General features: G+C 37.3%; 1 protein-coding gene across 1 annotated transcript in view; it reads left to right on the top strand.

Moving 5' to 3' along the window:
• Window positions 1-673: 673 nt before the first annotated feature.
• Window positions 674-16594, top strand: part of ANKEF1 (ankyrin repeat and EF-hand domain containing 1) — a 28558-nt gene continuing 12637 nt past the window's right edge. The window contains 6 exon segments of the mRNA XM_076010927.1: window positions 674-1008; window positions 1089-1266; window positions 5779-6168; window positions 14241-14440; window positions 15148-15297; window positions 16354-16477. Coding sequence (XP_075867042.1) covers window positions 5823-6168; window positions 14241-14440; window positions 15148-15297; window positions 16354-16477 — 820 coding nt within the window. The 5' untranslated portion in view covers window positions 674-1008; window positions 1089-1266; window positions 5779-5822.

Here is a 16594-nt window from a genome sequence, read left to right as displayed (position 1 = left end):
CTCTTTGTGCGTGCATGAAATAGTCCTCAATAATATTTTTAGACAATCTCTGAGTAGAAGATAGGATAGGTTGGCGTGAGAAATTAGAAGCGATTACGCACTGCTTTAAAAAGCATACACGCTTCACATAAGCAAACAAAAGCTTTCAGAATTTGCCTCCAAAAAACGTGTCTGTGGACAGAGATGGTGGGGTGTTAATTTGTATTTGCACCTTTGTATTTGCTCCCGTGTGTGGATAAATATTTTTTTAAAGCATGTATACATCCTAGAACAAGGAAAGGAAATTTCTTTGAAGATTTACAAAAATCTACAGCAGTTGTGAGTAGACTCACTTTTCGTTTTATTTTATAATTTATCGTATTTTTCATTTAATTTTTCTTTCTATACTATTTTATTGCATATTCTAATTTTATTATCATATGCAACTTTACTTTTCTAATTAAATTATATTTTGACTGACGGCGGGAGGTGGGAGAAGGGTGGAATCCTGCGGACCTCTGCATTCCACGCTCTGGCCCCGCTCGGGTCCACCGTCCCGTCCCGGGCGCGCCGAGCCCACCTCCAGCGTCCAACCTGGGCCTGGCCACCTGGCAGGGTTGGAGGCGGGGAGGGGCGGGGCGGAAGCGGAGCTGACCCCGCCCAGCCGTGCACGGGCCAGTTGCCCAGGCAGCCGGGCCTTGCGTGGCCTGAACTCACAATCAGCCCAGTCTCAGCAGCTCCTACCCCGCCCCCTGTGCTCACCTGCCCGCGCGCTCACCTTCCGTGAACCCGGGGCCAACGGACACACACGCCCCTTCCCTGCTGCCTCACGCGCAGGCTCGCCTGCTCTGCCCAAAAGGACACCATTCATGCCTGGGCGCCCCAGCCGGGCCTGTGAGGCCAAGGTCGCGGCTGGGGCCAACGCCAAGAGGCAGAGGACGAGAGCCAGGGCCGCCCCCAGGCATCCCCGGAGACCGGGAGCATAGTGCTGGGAGATCCGCGGCTCCTGATCGCCCAGACTACTAACAGGTAAGTGCCATGGGCACCTTGGTCCTTGCACCTGGCCTTTCCCTTGACATTACATCTCTATCCACTCCTCTCCTCTCCAGATTTTTCTGAGACTTAAAACTGAAAAGCACAATAGAGAACCCCCAAAATGTAAACCATCGCTTATGAGGGAGCTGAAACCCACAGAAGGTAGATTTATTCATAGCGAGCGTGTATGGAGGTACTTGGCTAGATACTTCGCCCGGATGAGCTCATTCCTTCTTCGCACAAGTCCATGAAGTGAGTACTATTTTATCCCCATTTCACAGATGAAGAAACTGAGGTACAAACTAGGTAGGTGACCTGTCCATATTTACCCAACTAGTATGTGTAAATAATGATGCTGGGAAGGAAGGATTATAACAAATTTCCCCATCTGAGATCTACACTCTTTCCCCTGTATCAAGCTTGGCTGCCTGCTTCCTCTTTCTAGTAAACCTCCCTTGTCTGACAGACTCCTCTGAGAATTTGATGAGCTCTACGAGTCTCTCCCCACAGAGCAAAATAGCACCTGGACACGCACACACATACTCACAGATTTTCCTATATTAATAATTTCAGAGGATGCAGATGCCAAGCCTGGACCTCAAGTCAAAACATTCTGTTCTATTCCACTACCTTTGAGATTGTCACTATAAGATGGCTGGCTCGGTTAGTTGGGCCCAAGGTGGCCCAGGGCTGTGCTGAGGAAAAGTACAGGTGTGTGTATATGCAGCGACCCTCTGGAGATCATATATGCTGTGCAGTTTACAAGGAACCCGGGACTGGAGGGCAGGATGTTTGTGATTTCCTCCAGTGGAGTGAGCTCTTGGTCAGTTGGTTGTAAAGGGCTGTGAAGAGGGTACCACTGTCTACCTAGCATTTCAGGCCTTTAGTGGGAGGGATGCACTCCATAGTAAACAGACTACTAAATTGATCACTGTAGCTTGATAGGAAAATGGCACATGCTGCTAACTCTTTGTTAGAGATGGATACTATCAGAGACAACTTTGATGTCTCTGGTCAGGAAGTCCCTGTTCACACAAATGAGGTGGTACCAATTCAATATAATCAATGAGCTATTTGGGAGCATCTTACCCTATTCCCTATGTGATGTACATATGTATGCAGTATGATGACCCTGCACCTAACCAGAATATGGTTGATAATACTAAAAACAAGCCATAAATAGCAGCTAAAATAAATGTCACCAAGCAGCAAAAGGCCAAGTGGATGAACCTGAGGCAGCCTCACAGCTGTACTGAGAGCCTATTCAAATACATGATTCTAACAAGCTGAGTTACCTGGTTTCCTAGTCCACCACACATTATAAACAGATTAGAAGGGAAGAAAGGGGCTACAACAAACAGGACATTGAAGCCATCAGCCTATATCATGGGCCTGTATGACCCAGTAGCAAAGATGGGAGCACAAAGAAAAACTAGGCAGACCAAAGAACAACACAATAGCATGCATTTGACATTGGTGGACTCTCTCCTTCTTGACTTCTTTTAGTCTCAGTCTGCCCTGCAACCACCAAAAAACTCTTAACTTCCTGTAGCCCAGGCTTAGAGCACTCTCCTTACATGGTGATTTACGGTCCCTATTGCCTGGTGGATTCTAACTCAGCTTGCCCTAACATTAACCGTCTACACCACCTGCCCAATCTGGACCCCATCCTGAGTGCCCCATCGCAGATACAGGTATATAGTTGCTTAAGCCAGAAACCTGTGAGTTTGGGGTTTTTTTCTTTCTTTTTATTCTTTCCCTCAATCCTGTTAACTTTCAGTCATCATTTTTGAGTAAACATTTATTGAATGCCTTGTATGTCAGGACCCAAGTGACAGAAATAATGGTGTAATCATAAGGCTTCTGCTCCATGAAGGCTATATTCTAGTGGGGGAGACACACAATGCACAAATTTAGTATATCTCCATCTCTCTATTTATCTGTATAAAATGTTTTCAGATAATAAGTGCTATAGAGAAAATAAAACAAGAGGAAGAAGTAACATGGTGGTTGCAATTTGGAAAATGCTGACCCATGGAAATTCTGGGGGAAGAGCACTACAGGCAGAAGGAACAAAAAGTGCAGAGGCAGGCATGAACTTTTGTTAATAAACAGAAAGAAGGCCAGTATGGCTGGATATGACTAAATCCGGAGAGATTGGGGTAAAGTGAGGTCAGAAGGATAGAGAAAAAGTCCTTAAGAGAATGTAGTGAGCAGTTTGGGTTTATTCTAATTACAATGGATAGATAACCTGGGGAGAACTTTCTGGCATGAAGGAAAAGTCCTGTATTTTGATAGAGGTTTGGATTGCATAGGTGTATGCATTTGTCAAAACTCATGGAAGGGTATATTTAATAATTGTACATTTATTATGTATTCAAAAGACCAAAAATAACGAAAGAACTTAAACAAATGTTGAACTCGAGTTAAGGGTATGCATATTGGAATGTGTCTGCAATTTACTTCGAAATGGACCAAAAAATAGAGGATGGATTAATGGGCAGCTAGAGGGATGGATAGATATGTGATAAAGCAAGGAAAGCATTATAATGGTAGGACCTCATTGCTGGATATATGGGTGTTCAACATGCACTTTATGTTTCAAAACATTTATACTGAAACACTGAGGAGCCAGGCATGCATTTAGTCCTAGCCACTTGGGGGACTGAGGTGGGAGGATCGCTTGAGCCCCAGAGTGCAAAGCTACAGTGGGCTGTGATTGTGCCACTGCAGTCTAGCCTGGGCAACAGCGAGACCCTGCCAATTAAAAAAAAATTTTAATTTAAAATTAAAAAAATAAAATGTTAAGGGCTAGAAATTTGTCTGATCTTATATATATGACGTACATTTTAAAAATATTTTCTGGCAATTGTTGATTGTCAAGAGAATGATTGTTATGGAAGCAGTGAGACAAGAAGAAGGCTGTGGCCATGATTTGGCCTAGGAGAGTAACACGGGAGTGATGTTAGGGTATATGCTGGAGGTAGAGTTGTTGCTGATGGATTTAAAGAGTTGAGGGTATCTGTGAGGGAATGAAAGAATGAAAGGGTAACTCCTAGTGTTCTCATCTGAGCAGGTGGATGGACGTCAATGTCATTATTAGAAGGGGGCAGGGGAATGGAGAATGTCAGGGTGGTGTCAACAGTTCTGTGTTCAACATTCACTACCTCGTAAATGTCTCCCTTAGACATCCAAGGGAGAATAAAGAGTAGGTAGCTGGATATATAACTTTTGAGTTCTGGGAAGAGTCAGAGATGGCTGCACAAATTTAAGAGTGAGCAATCAGAAGCTGAAAACCAGGCTGAAGGTCTTGAGATGGGATGAGTCACTAGGGGAGGGTGAGGAAATATAGAGAAGAACACTGAGGACCCAGCCCTGGGCACCCAGCAGTTAGCCTTCTGCCAGAGAGGGGGAACCAGCCAAGGAGACTGAGGGGGAATGGGCCGTAGTGTCCGAGGGAAGCGGGCAACGGGGATATTATGGTTGCCTACAGAGACATATTTCAAGGAGGAAGAAGAGATCAACAGTGCAACTCACTGCTGTAGAGAGAATGTAGGTTGGGGAGCAGGTTTGTGGTGGAGAAAAGATGGTGCCTAGTTTCAGATTTTGTAGTAAGACAGAATCTTTTCATTGGAAATGATGGAAACCTAGCTAACTCGCTTATGCTAAAATAAGGTGGGGAAAAGGATATATTTACTCATGCAACCCTGAAGATATAATGGTGGCTGGCTGTTGGCACTGCAAAATCCAGGGTGCAACCAATGCCATCAGTCTGAGTCTCTCTTCATCTTTCAAACATGGGCTGTCTTTGTGATAACCAAAAGAGCTTCCTGCAGCCCCAGCCCCACATCCTACAGCTTAACAACTTCAGCAGAAATAGTTTTCCCACTTAGTTCTGGCAGAGAGCCCCATAGGGTACTGATTGACTGATGTTCCTTTTGAGCATATGCTTGAGAGGAACGGTTCACTCAAAAGGGCCAAGCCTAGGTGATGGACCTCTTTCTCTGGCAGGGGACAGAAGGGACAGCCCCATCCAAATGACCTGGATTGGATTTCCTGTAGGATAATGAGGTTCTTTTCTCATAAAAAGTGAAGAAAAACAAGGTGGTGTGACGTACTACTCAATCCAAAAGATGATTTTTTCATAAACAATAAAAGGAGATAAAATTACATATTAGAATATCCATAACAATTTAACAGTGGGATTGTTTATGAAAATTTACCATTGTCTCTCAACCATTTAACTACCTAATTCCCACTTAAAATGACATAGAAATCATTCATCACATCTTTGGAATTCACAGAGCCCAGTAGATTCTATACATTTTTACAGTATGTTTAAACCACTAAAATCTGTATGGTCTCTATATTGTAGGGGACATGCTGGTATGGAGTCAGGTAGAAGGGAGCTCAAATCCTTACCTTGGCAAATTACTTAACCTCACTTTCCTCATGGGTGAAATGGGAAAACCATGGCAAGGAGGGAAGGTTAAACGAGATAGCAAGGAAACCACCTAGTAAACTAGTATTAATTATGATGAAAGATTTATTTGGAATTACTGTAACTTTATGCCAACTAAATTTATTTCATATTTATATGTAATTCTTACTTTCTAAAATCAGTTGCAAATAAATAATAATGATAATGTTTCCTAAGAAACAGCCTCTCTTTTTAGGGAAGTTTTAAAATATTCTAATTTAATCAAAATAAAGATGATAAAATTAACTTTGTGTTGTGCTATTTTTCCCCCCCTGCCACTATAGTTTTTGTTTTGGTCTAGAAAAGGCTTTTAAGAAGCTGTTCAAGCATGGCTTTAGCAGATAAGAGACTTGAGAACTTGCAGATCTACAAAGTTCTTCAGTGTGTTCGGAACAAGGACAGGAAGCAGATAGAGAAGCTGACCAAGCTTGGATACCCTCAACTAATCAATTTCACAGACCCCATCGATGGACTCAGTGCTCTGCACTTGGCCTCGGTTTCCAATGACATTGATATGGTCAGCTTTCTCCTTGAGCTGGGTGCTCACCCTGATGTGCAAGACCGGAAGGGCTGTACTCCCACAATGAGGGCTGCAGAACTGGGCCATGAACTGTCAATGGAAGTATTAGCTAAGGCAAAGGCGGATATGACTATAGTTGATAATGAAGGAAAAGGTAAATATTCTAAAATTCTATCCAAGAGATTGCAATTCACTTTGTAGCCAGAAATCAATAAAATGGACTTTTTTTGTTTGTTTTCCAGCTTTAAAAGTGAGTTATTCACAGTTTTAAGTGAAAGGCCAAATTCTCACTCCTATACTTAAGGATACTCTCTTTTCATAATTTGAAAATGAGATAGGTATAACTTAAGGAAACCAGTTTTTAGAGCTTGCTCATAGAATTCGATTGTTCTGTGTTTGGTGGTTTCTTTTAAATGTGGAGAACCTTTGACGTTAGACATACTGATATTACCATAATCATAATCATCCATTATAAAATATAAACTCTTGTTTAGAACAAGAGAAGAGGTAGAGCATTTATTATTCTTTTTTACATTTTAGAACTTTGGGCAGTACTACACTTAGGATTCCAAAAGGATTTTGTTTCAACAGCAGTCTGATGTAGAAAGAAGTTATACTTGGAAGCCTGAAAAGACTAAGGTTGATTCTGCCATAAACTTCAACTTTCTAGGGTCATTTTTAAATGTTTTTGGAAATACAATTGCAAACTCTGGATGTGGCCTTTCAACAATTATTCAGGTGAAATAGCTGTATTTCCACACCCTCTGCACCTCTCTAATGCCAAGACCATGGTCTGAGAGCTTCTTGCCCAAATAACTTGAGATTCAGGCAAGAGTTAACAGATTAATAAAAATCACTAAGGTAATTACCACCAAGCTTAATATAAATTGGTAGGTTTAATGAGTTGTCCTAAAGAGTTGCTACAAGTACAAAACCATTAACATCAGCCCCACATTGGAGAAATAAATCACATTTTGTAATGCTAATGTTTTCTGACAGGAGTAAAATCTACTTGTATAAATCCCTGTAGACTTGATATTTGATAGATGACTTGATTAAAACAAAAGTAGAGGACCAAGAAAAGGGAGAATTATTTATTTAATGGCACCACATAACAAAATAAACTTCAGGTGCATTTAACGGTCAAATGGATTTTAAAATGTTAGATCCCGGAAAAACAATAGCCTCCCAAGCCTTGTGGAATACCATTTCCCAAAGTATGTTCCATGGACCACTGAATCACTGGATGTTGAGAAATATTATGTGCAAAATTATTTCCACTGTTGAATTCAGGAGAGAAACACTGGCTAAGACAAATTTAGACAAGTTTCTTTCATATTGTGGGACCAAAGATGGCAACATTTTCCATGTTTATTTGACCACAAAATAGTTTTTACCTTATGGCATACTATATTCTTGGAGTTTTGTGGAACAAAACTTTGGGAAACATTGAAATGGAGAAAAGTCTAACTTCTTGAGTTTGAAACAGAGGTATAAATCACAAAGAAAACAGATTGAGAAATTCTATAGCATAGAAGTCTAAAATTATAAATTAAAAAAAATTAGAAATAAGGTCAAATAAATATTTGTAGCAAATGCAACAGCTGTATGGTTAATATCTATGCTCATTCAAATTGATAGTAAACCTATCAAAGTTCTGGAAGATGAATGTTTGAGAAAATAATTAGACACATCACATGAGAATAACTGAAAATACAAAACTTGAAACAAATATAAAATCTTGTTTTACACATAACCTTGTTAGTGCTGCTGCTGATGGCCTTGACTCTGCAGCCCATGGTGTGCCCACTGCAGAAGGCATTGTCTCTTCCCTACATCCTTGAGCCTGGCTTACCTCACACAGTCCTCAGTTTGGCTGCCACTGGGCAAACTGATGTGCTTACTCCACAGTAGTCTCTCTGCCACCAACATCCTATTTTCTGGTGGCTGACATTGATAAGCAAATGGTTAAATGATCTTTAGAAGGATGTGAGATATGCTAAAGCTAAGCTATACTTTCTCTTTGAACAGCATTCCAAAATATGGAGAAGATAAAGCTCTAAGCCAATATGTTCTTTCCTGTATGTTGTCCTAAGGAATTTACAGTGTCTGAAATTATTCTCCTTAAGAGTTAAGCCAGACTGGTTTCTTATAGCACCCATTTCCCATTGTCATCGTTGTTTTGGTCCATTATTATGTGTTGTGTCTTGCTCTATCCTTGGATTTCTATTTTTCTTTTTGTTTTATTTCAAAATTTTAAGGGGGTACAAATGTTTTTGTTATATGGATTGCTTTTGTAATGTTCGAGTCACAACTATAAGTGTGCCTATCACCCAAATAGTGTTCATTGTGTCCATTAGATAGGTTTTTGCCTCTCCCCTCCCCTTCCTCACCTTGATTGATTTCCATGGAGTTTTACTTCCCCCTGTGCACATGTGTGCTCATTGGTTGGTTCCAATTTAATAGTAAGTACATGTGGTGTTTGTTTTTCCATTCTTGAAATATTTCACTTAGGAGAATGGTCTCTAGTTCCATACAGATTGTTGCAAAAGATATTAATTCATCTTTTTTATGCCTGAGCAGTAAGTACTCCATGGTATACGTATACCACATTTTATTAATCTACTCATGAATTGATAGGCAGTTGGATTGATTCCACATCTTTGCAATTGTGAATTATGCTGCTATAAACATTTGAGTGCAGGTGTCTTCGTGATGAAAGTCTTCTTTTCCTTTGGATAGATAACCCAATAGTGGTATTGTTGGATCTACTTTTAGTTCTTTGAGGAATCTCCATATGGTTTTCCATACTGGTTATACTATTAATAATTTACAGTCCCATCAACAGTGTATAAGCATTTCCTTCTCTTTGCATCCATGCCAGCATCTATTGTTTTTGGACTTTTTAACTAAAGCTACTCTATAATAATTGGGGTAAGGTGATATCTCATTGTGGTTTTAATTTGCATTTCCCTGATGATTAGTGACATTGAGCATTTTTTTTTGCATGTTTATTGGCCATTTGTCTTTCTTCTTTTGAGGCTTCTATTAATGTATTTTGCCCACTTTTTAATTGGGTTATTTGTTTCTTTCTTGCTGATTTGCTTGAGTTCTTTGTAAATTCTTGGTATTAGCCCTTTATCAGATGTATAGCTTGTGAATTTTTTCTCCCATTCTGTACATTGTCTGTTTGCTCTGTTGATTATTTTCTTAGCTATGTAGAAGCTTTTTAGTTTAATCAAACCCCATTTATTACTTTTTGCTGTTGTCATGATTGCCACTGGGTTCTTAGTCATAAGTTATTTGCCTAGACTGATGTCTAGCATGGAAAACCTATTAGAGGAAATTATTGAGGAAAACTTCCCTGGTATTGCCAGAAATTCAGATGTACAGATACGAGATGGACATCAAACACCAGGAAGATTCATAGCAAATAAGTTATCTCCAAGACACATAGTAATCAACCTGTCCAAAGTCAAAATGAAGGAGAAGATTCTGCAAGCAGCAAGCTATAAGCATCAGGCTAACTGCAGACAGATTCTCAGTGGAAACCTTACAAGCCAAAAAGGATAGGGGCCCCATCTTCAATTGACTTAAACAGAACAAATGCCAGTCTAGAATTTTGTATCCTACAAAACCAAGTTTCATAATCGATGGAGAAATTAAGTCTTTCCAGACAAGCAAACACTGAGGAAATTTTCCATGACCAAACCTGCCCCATACAAAATACTCAGAACAATATTATACACAAATCAGCACAACAGACAGATACACACCAGTGTAAAATCACCTTAATCTCCAAAACTCACAACCCTTATAAAACAATAGAACAAGAGGTAAAACAAAGCAATAAGCGACTACCCAACAGGGTGAACAGACGAACATCCCACATATCAACGCTATCAGTTAACGTTAACGGATTGAATGCTCTTCTCAAAAGACATAGGTTGACTGAATGGATGAAAAAACATAGTCCAATTATCTTCTTTCTGGAAATACATCTAAACCACAGAAAGCACATGGACTCAACATGAAAGGATGGAAAAAAATTCCATGCAAATGGACATCAAAAGAAAGCAGATGTAGCCATTCTTATATCAGATAAAATTGACTTTAAGCCAACAAAGATAAAGAAAAAGAGGCTCATTATATAATGATAAAGGGAGCAAGTCAACAAGAAGACATAACAATCCTAAATATATATGTTGCAGCACAGGAGCTCCAAGATTCATAAAGCAAATTTTATTAAAGGTAAGCAAAGAAATAAATAGCACCATCATAACTGCCAGAGACCTCAGCACCCCATGGTCAGAGCTTGACAAATCATCAAAGCAGAAAATAAATAAACAATGGACTTAAACCAAATTCTAAATCAATATACCTAAAAGATATTTACAGAATGTTCTACCCCAAAACTACAGAATACACATTCTTCTCAGTATCACATGGGACATTGTCCAAGATGGATCATATCTTAGGCCACAAAACATGTCTCAACAAATTCAAAAAAATTGAAATCATACTGTACCTTCTCAGACCACAGTGAAATAAAACAAGAAATCAATTCCAAGAGAAACATTCAAACCTACACAAAGTCATGGAAATTAAACAACCTGCTGCTGAATGACTATTGGGTTGAGAATGAAATTAAATGGAAATCAAAAAATTCTTTGAACTTAACGACAAGGAGGACACAAGCTATCAAAATCTATGGGACACAGCAAAAGCATACTTCAGGGGAAAATTCACAGCCTTAAATGCTGACATCGAAAAGACAGAAAGATCACAAATTAACAACCTAATATCATACCTTAAGGAACTAGAAAAGGAAGAACAAACCAAATCCAAAGCCAGCAGAAGAAAAAAAAAATAATGAAGGTGAGAGCAAAACTAAATTAATTGGAAAACAAAAAGAAACAATTCAAAGGATTAACAAAACAAAAAGTTGATTCTTTGAAAAGATAAACAAAATTGACAGACCTCTTGCTAGATAAACCAAGAACAGAACAGAAAAGACCCACATAAACTCAAGCAGAAACGAAAAAGGTGACATTACAACTGATACCCCAGAAATACAAAACATTATCCATGAATACTATGTAAATCTCTATGCATATAACCTAGAGAATGTAGAGGAAATGGACAAGTTCCTGGAAACACAACCTTCTAAGTCTCAATCAGGAACAAATAGAGCTCCTGAACAGGCCAATAACTAATAGATCAAAACAGTAATAAAAATTCTCTCAACGAAAAAAGCCCTGGACTAGATTGATCACACCCAAATTCTATCAGACCTACAAAGAAAACCTGGTACCCATAATACAGAAATTATTCCGTAATATTGAAAAGGAGGGAATCCTCTCAAACTCGTTCTATGAAGCCAGTATCACCTTGATATGAAACTTGGGAAAGGACACAAGAAAAACAGAAAACCACTGACCAATATCCCTTATGGATATAGATCCAAAAATCTTCAATAAAATAGTAGCAAACTGAATTCAACAGCACACACAAATAATAATAATAATAATAATAATAATAATAATAATAATAATGATCCACCAGGACCAAGTGAGCTTCATCCCAGAGATGCAAGAATGGTTCAATATACATGAATCAATAAATGTATTTCACCACATACACAGAAGCAAAAACAAAGACCATACGATCATCTCAATAGATGCAGAAAAAGCATTCAACAAAATCTATTTTTCTATTTTCAATTATGTCCTTGATCATCTTTTTTAAAAAAAACTGTTCAGAGTAACTATTTTAGGTACATCTGCTTATATGAAACATATTTAGGTTTTGATTTTTATATAAATTGTATTTTTGATTTTAGTGGTGGAATTTATCCAATTTATATTTATCCAGATGTCCCATATGCTTGGCTTCAGAACTGCCATTTATTTTATGGCATGAAGGGGCAATATATTTCATATATAAAAATATATGGAAAAATATTATCCTATATGACTCATAGAATTCTTTGCTTTATTTCGCTGTATGTATTTTCCTGTTAGTTGTATTCTCTAAAATTAATGGTCTGTTTCTTAATTCTTTTATCTTGGTAATGATTATCTTGGTAGCTTTACCTACCCTTAAACCTCTGTTTATTGAGTTAGCACCTTAAACAGTATTCACTGATTCTTTACTATGAAAGATGAGATTAGGACAGTAACTCTTCTCACCTCTTCTACCTTCCTTCCACCACCCAATTTTAAAGTCAATTACAATCACTTAGTTCTTTCAATGATCCCTTCATCCTTTTAAATAATATGTGCCTGTCATTTACTTTATCTCCTTATCTGCTTTAAACAATATTTCAGTCTGCAGCAGTAAAAGATGAGAAAATCAAATGCTCATACAGTCTGTCCTTCCTTCCCCTTCCCTCCAAATTTTTGTTAAATTACATTATTATTTTTATGTTATTATGAATTACAATGTTCTTTTCTGTATCTAAAATTACTATGGTGATTTAGCTTTAGTTCTATGGTTGAAGAGATTCAGCATCTATCTGTTCAGTTAGTCTCATATTCTCTGTTGATCTCTTGGGAGACTCACTTTTACCACCAAGTAGTTTGGCTCACTTCTTTGGGCTTATCTCCCTAACTTCTTGCATTCTTAAACTTACATATGTTTGTCACTTTTATATTATATGAACAATTTGATTGGGTATAAAAATTTCCTATTTTCTTCCCCAAGTAACATTGTAGAGATCCTTTAATTATTTTCTAGCATTGAATGTTACAGTGATAAATTCTTGAGGGCAGCCTGACTTTTTCATTTATTCAGAATAGTTGAATTTTTGCCTGGATGCTCACTGGATACTCTCTTTACCTAGGTGTGTCTTGATTGTTCTTAATCAACTTTTCCTAAGACCCAGTGTGCCCTTTTAATCTTTAGATTCAGGATTTCACTTCAAGAACATTTTTTTCTGTTATATCGCTATATAGCTTTTTCTGTTTCACTTGGTCTTTTATTATTGAACACCAGTTGCATATATCTTAAATTTTCTTTACCACTATAGATCATTTTAAACTCTTCCATCATTTAAATTAAATTTTTCTTAATTTCTTAATTTTTCAAGTTTTCCCTCCATGTTCCTCACCATGGTTTTGGCAGTGTCTGCTCTCCTTTTTAGTGCTTCCAGTTTGAATTTTATTAATATTTCCTTAGTGATTTTATTTTTCTACCATTTCTTTCCTGAGTTCTACTGACTCGATTTCATCTTTTTCTTCTACTTGGTCTGTCTTTGCACTTTTATTTTAGAACATGTTATATTTAATTACTTTGCTATCATGGAAATGGATCAGTCAATGATTCTCATTGATCTAGTTTTTCTAGTATGTACTTTTTGCCTGGTTTTCATTATCCAGTTTCCTTTTTCTTTTTCTTGCAGTATCTTTTTCATAGGTCATATGCTGGTTTCTTTTTTTTACTGTTCCTCTTTGAATAAATCCTCTTTTTGGAGTAAGCTAATTACAAAGTCAGTTTGGAGTCTGACTATTGTTTGCCCAGGACTTTCTTACCAGTACTCTGCCCTAAGATTATAACAATATCCCTAATGTGTAGTACATTTTGACATGAATTATGTTGAGGGTCTGTGTGGTATACAGGTCCTGGGAATGTGGATTTCTCTTTTCATTGGAACCAAATGATTTGCCAAAATGGCAGAGCCCCTTGCTGTCTAGTTTCTCATCTCATTGCTACTATACTGACAGCCTGCATCTTACAGACATGGCTGGTCTGCACATTTCATCATTCAGTACCATTTCTTTTGCCATTCTTCAGTTTTAGACGGGACCCAGGGACCTACCATGAGCGCTTTGGCACACACAGCCCTGCATATTCTAAGAAGGGACACTTGGGGTGTGGACTGCAAATGCCAAATATTGAGGGTTGACGAAGACTCACACATCAGCACTCTAGTTCTTCCCTAAACCAGGCCCTATCACATTTGGTTGTCACTTTTCTAACTCTATCAAAAATGAAGGGTTTTTTTGTTGTTGTTGTTGTTGTTTTTTTTTTGGTTTTTTTTTTTTTTTTTTTTTTGATGTCTTGGTGTTTTAATTGGTTTCAGGGAGAAAACCAAGACAGATAGGCCTTTGTGCTACCATCTTTGGCTAAATTTGGATGTTTAAATAATCAATTTTCCTTCCTATCAGATTCAAATGTATATGGACTGTGAATTAAATACTCTTTGGGGATTCCATTTTTCTGCAGGTATTTTGTTTTACTGCATTTTACCTACTAAACGGCATTATCGCTGTGCTCTGATTGCCCTCAAACATGGTGCAGATGTCAACAATTATTCCTATGAAGGAAAACCAGTATTCCTTCAAGCTTGTGAAGAAGCACATGATATCAGGGAACTGTGCCTGACATTATTGGAAAAAGGAGCCAATCCCAATGCTATGAACCCAGTATGATTATTCCTGTGATTATAAATATTTCTTTTTTCAATTACAGAGTAATTATATAATTTTTGCATTTAAATATGGTAACATTTGTCCTGTTAGCTTATAGAATTTTCATTTTGACTCAGAATGCTTGAAGATTCATTGTCTTTATATTGTCATGATTCTATAGTCTATTTCCTAATGATGTTTGGAAAATTGGTATTTATTATATATAATGTCAAAGTATTATTATAGGAAATAGTAAAAAAGGTATCAGTGATGCCTAATAAAAAATTTTTCTTCTTGAAAAGAAAATATATAGTTCTGCTGTTTCTCTGATCCATTTTGTTCTCTCTCCTAATTTTATTGAGTTTTCTTTTCTTGTAATTGTCCTTTCTACACACTGTACATAGATTTTCTTCTCATTAGTGAACACCTGTGACTTAACTTTATATTGTTTTCATATTCTTTCCCTTTTTCTCCATCTTTGCTCTGCTTTCTTGGCAAGAAATGCATTTTTTTAACATGATATTCTCACAGTGGCATGCAGCTTGACCTTGACTCTGTACTTGTTTAACTGTTGTTCCTCTTTGTTACATAAAACTAAGAAAAATGTAGAGAACTAAACTTGTAAGTGTAAAGCTAAGGTCAATTGGATTCATTCTATATTTATACTGAATATCTTACTTAATATGCAGGTATAAATAGCATTTGATCTGTTTCACGTCCAGGCCACAGGCCGCACGGCTTTAATGGAAGCGTCAAGAGAAGGGGTGTTGGAACTAGTTCGAGGCATATTGGAAAGAGGAGGTGAAGTGAATACATTTGACAATGAGAGACATCATGCTGCTCATTTTGCTGCTAAAGGAGGCTTTTTTGATGTAATAATTTGCTCTGTGCTTTAAAATTTGTTGCTAAAACCTTTCTCTCCTTTTCCCCAAATTTTTATATATCAAGTAGGTTATACTAAGGGAGAATTTTTTTCTGAGTTACCTGTGTTGTTTTCATCTTGGTTTCACTCAATAATTCTACAGTTATATCTTTAAAAACATATTCCAGCTCTTTATTTAGTTTCATGTGTTTGCTAATTTATTTATTTAATATTACTAATAATACTTTTCCGTATACTGAACTATGACAATTGAAAATTTCTACCAACTGAGACTATCCTATTTTCTGCTTTCATCATGTATTATTAGAATCTTCTAAATGTGATATGGTCTAATTGTGGGGAGAGCAATGCCCTCATACTCTTATCTCTATGATGTTTGTATATATCTAATGATATGCCTACATTTTAAATATTAAATTTTAAATATTCTGATTATCTGGACATGTCAGCAAAGAATATCTCATAAAGTGGCATTGCAGAAACAAAATAGGAATTAATACTATCCTATTTTTCAAAATTTTGTATTTCCTCTAAAATTTCTTTACTCAGTTTTATTTGAGTTTTAATATGATTATTTTCATTTTTGTCACTGACTGTCTTCCCTGCAATGAAAGTATACATGGCAATAGAAACCACATTTGGTAAAGAATTTGCTCTTCTGATGTTATTTAACATTCTCTGATGCTTTCTTAAATTGCCTACCCTAACCAAAATGGTAGTGCCTCAGCTGAGTATAGAGTTTTTTTATATTCTAGATCAATACTGTTTAATAGAACTTTTGGTGATAATGGAAATGTTCTACATTTGTGTTATACAACACAACACAATACAGTAACCACACGTGGCTTTTGAGTACTTTAAATGTGGCTAGTGAAACAAGAGAACTAAACTTTTAATTTTTTAATTTAATTTATTTCAATTTGAATTTTCAATGGCCACATGTGGCTAATGGATAATATACTGGATAGCACAGATCTAGGTGCCAGTCTTCATTCAGTAAATGCATATTCCTATTCCTCTATAATATCCACTATTTATTTTGCAGATATTGAAGCTTCTTTTTGCCTACAGTGGAGACATGGGTCTGATTGCAATGAATGGGAACACACCACTTCACTACGCTGCCATGGGTGGTTTTGCAGATTGCTGTAAATATATAGCTCAGCGAGGTAAAAATTGTCTAGCAGCTTTGTGCTTTAAAGTATTTATGACCTGCCTGTGTCACAGATAAGCAGAGAATTTGAGCCTGTTACTTGTTAGTTGCTTATTTTTTCCTATAGTCAAAC

This window comes from Microcebus murinus, chromosome 16 (genome assembly GCF_040939455.1).
Source record: "Microcebus murinus isolate Inina chromosome 16, M.murinus_Inina_mat1.0, whole genome shotgun sequence".
NCBI classification, from domain to species: Eukaryota; Metazoa; Chordata; class Mammalia; order Primates; family Cheirogaleidae; genus Microcebus; species Microcebus murinus.
The sequence above is the reverse complement of the archived record's forward strand: the minus strand, read 5'-3'. Positions and strand labels throughout refer to the sequence as shown.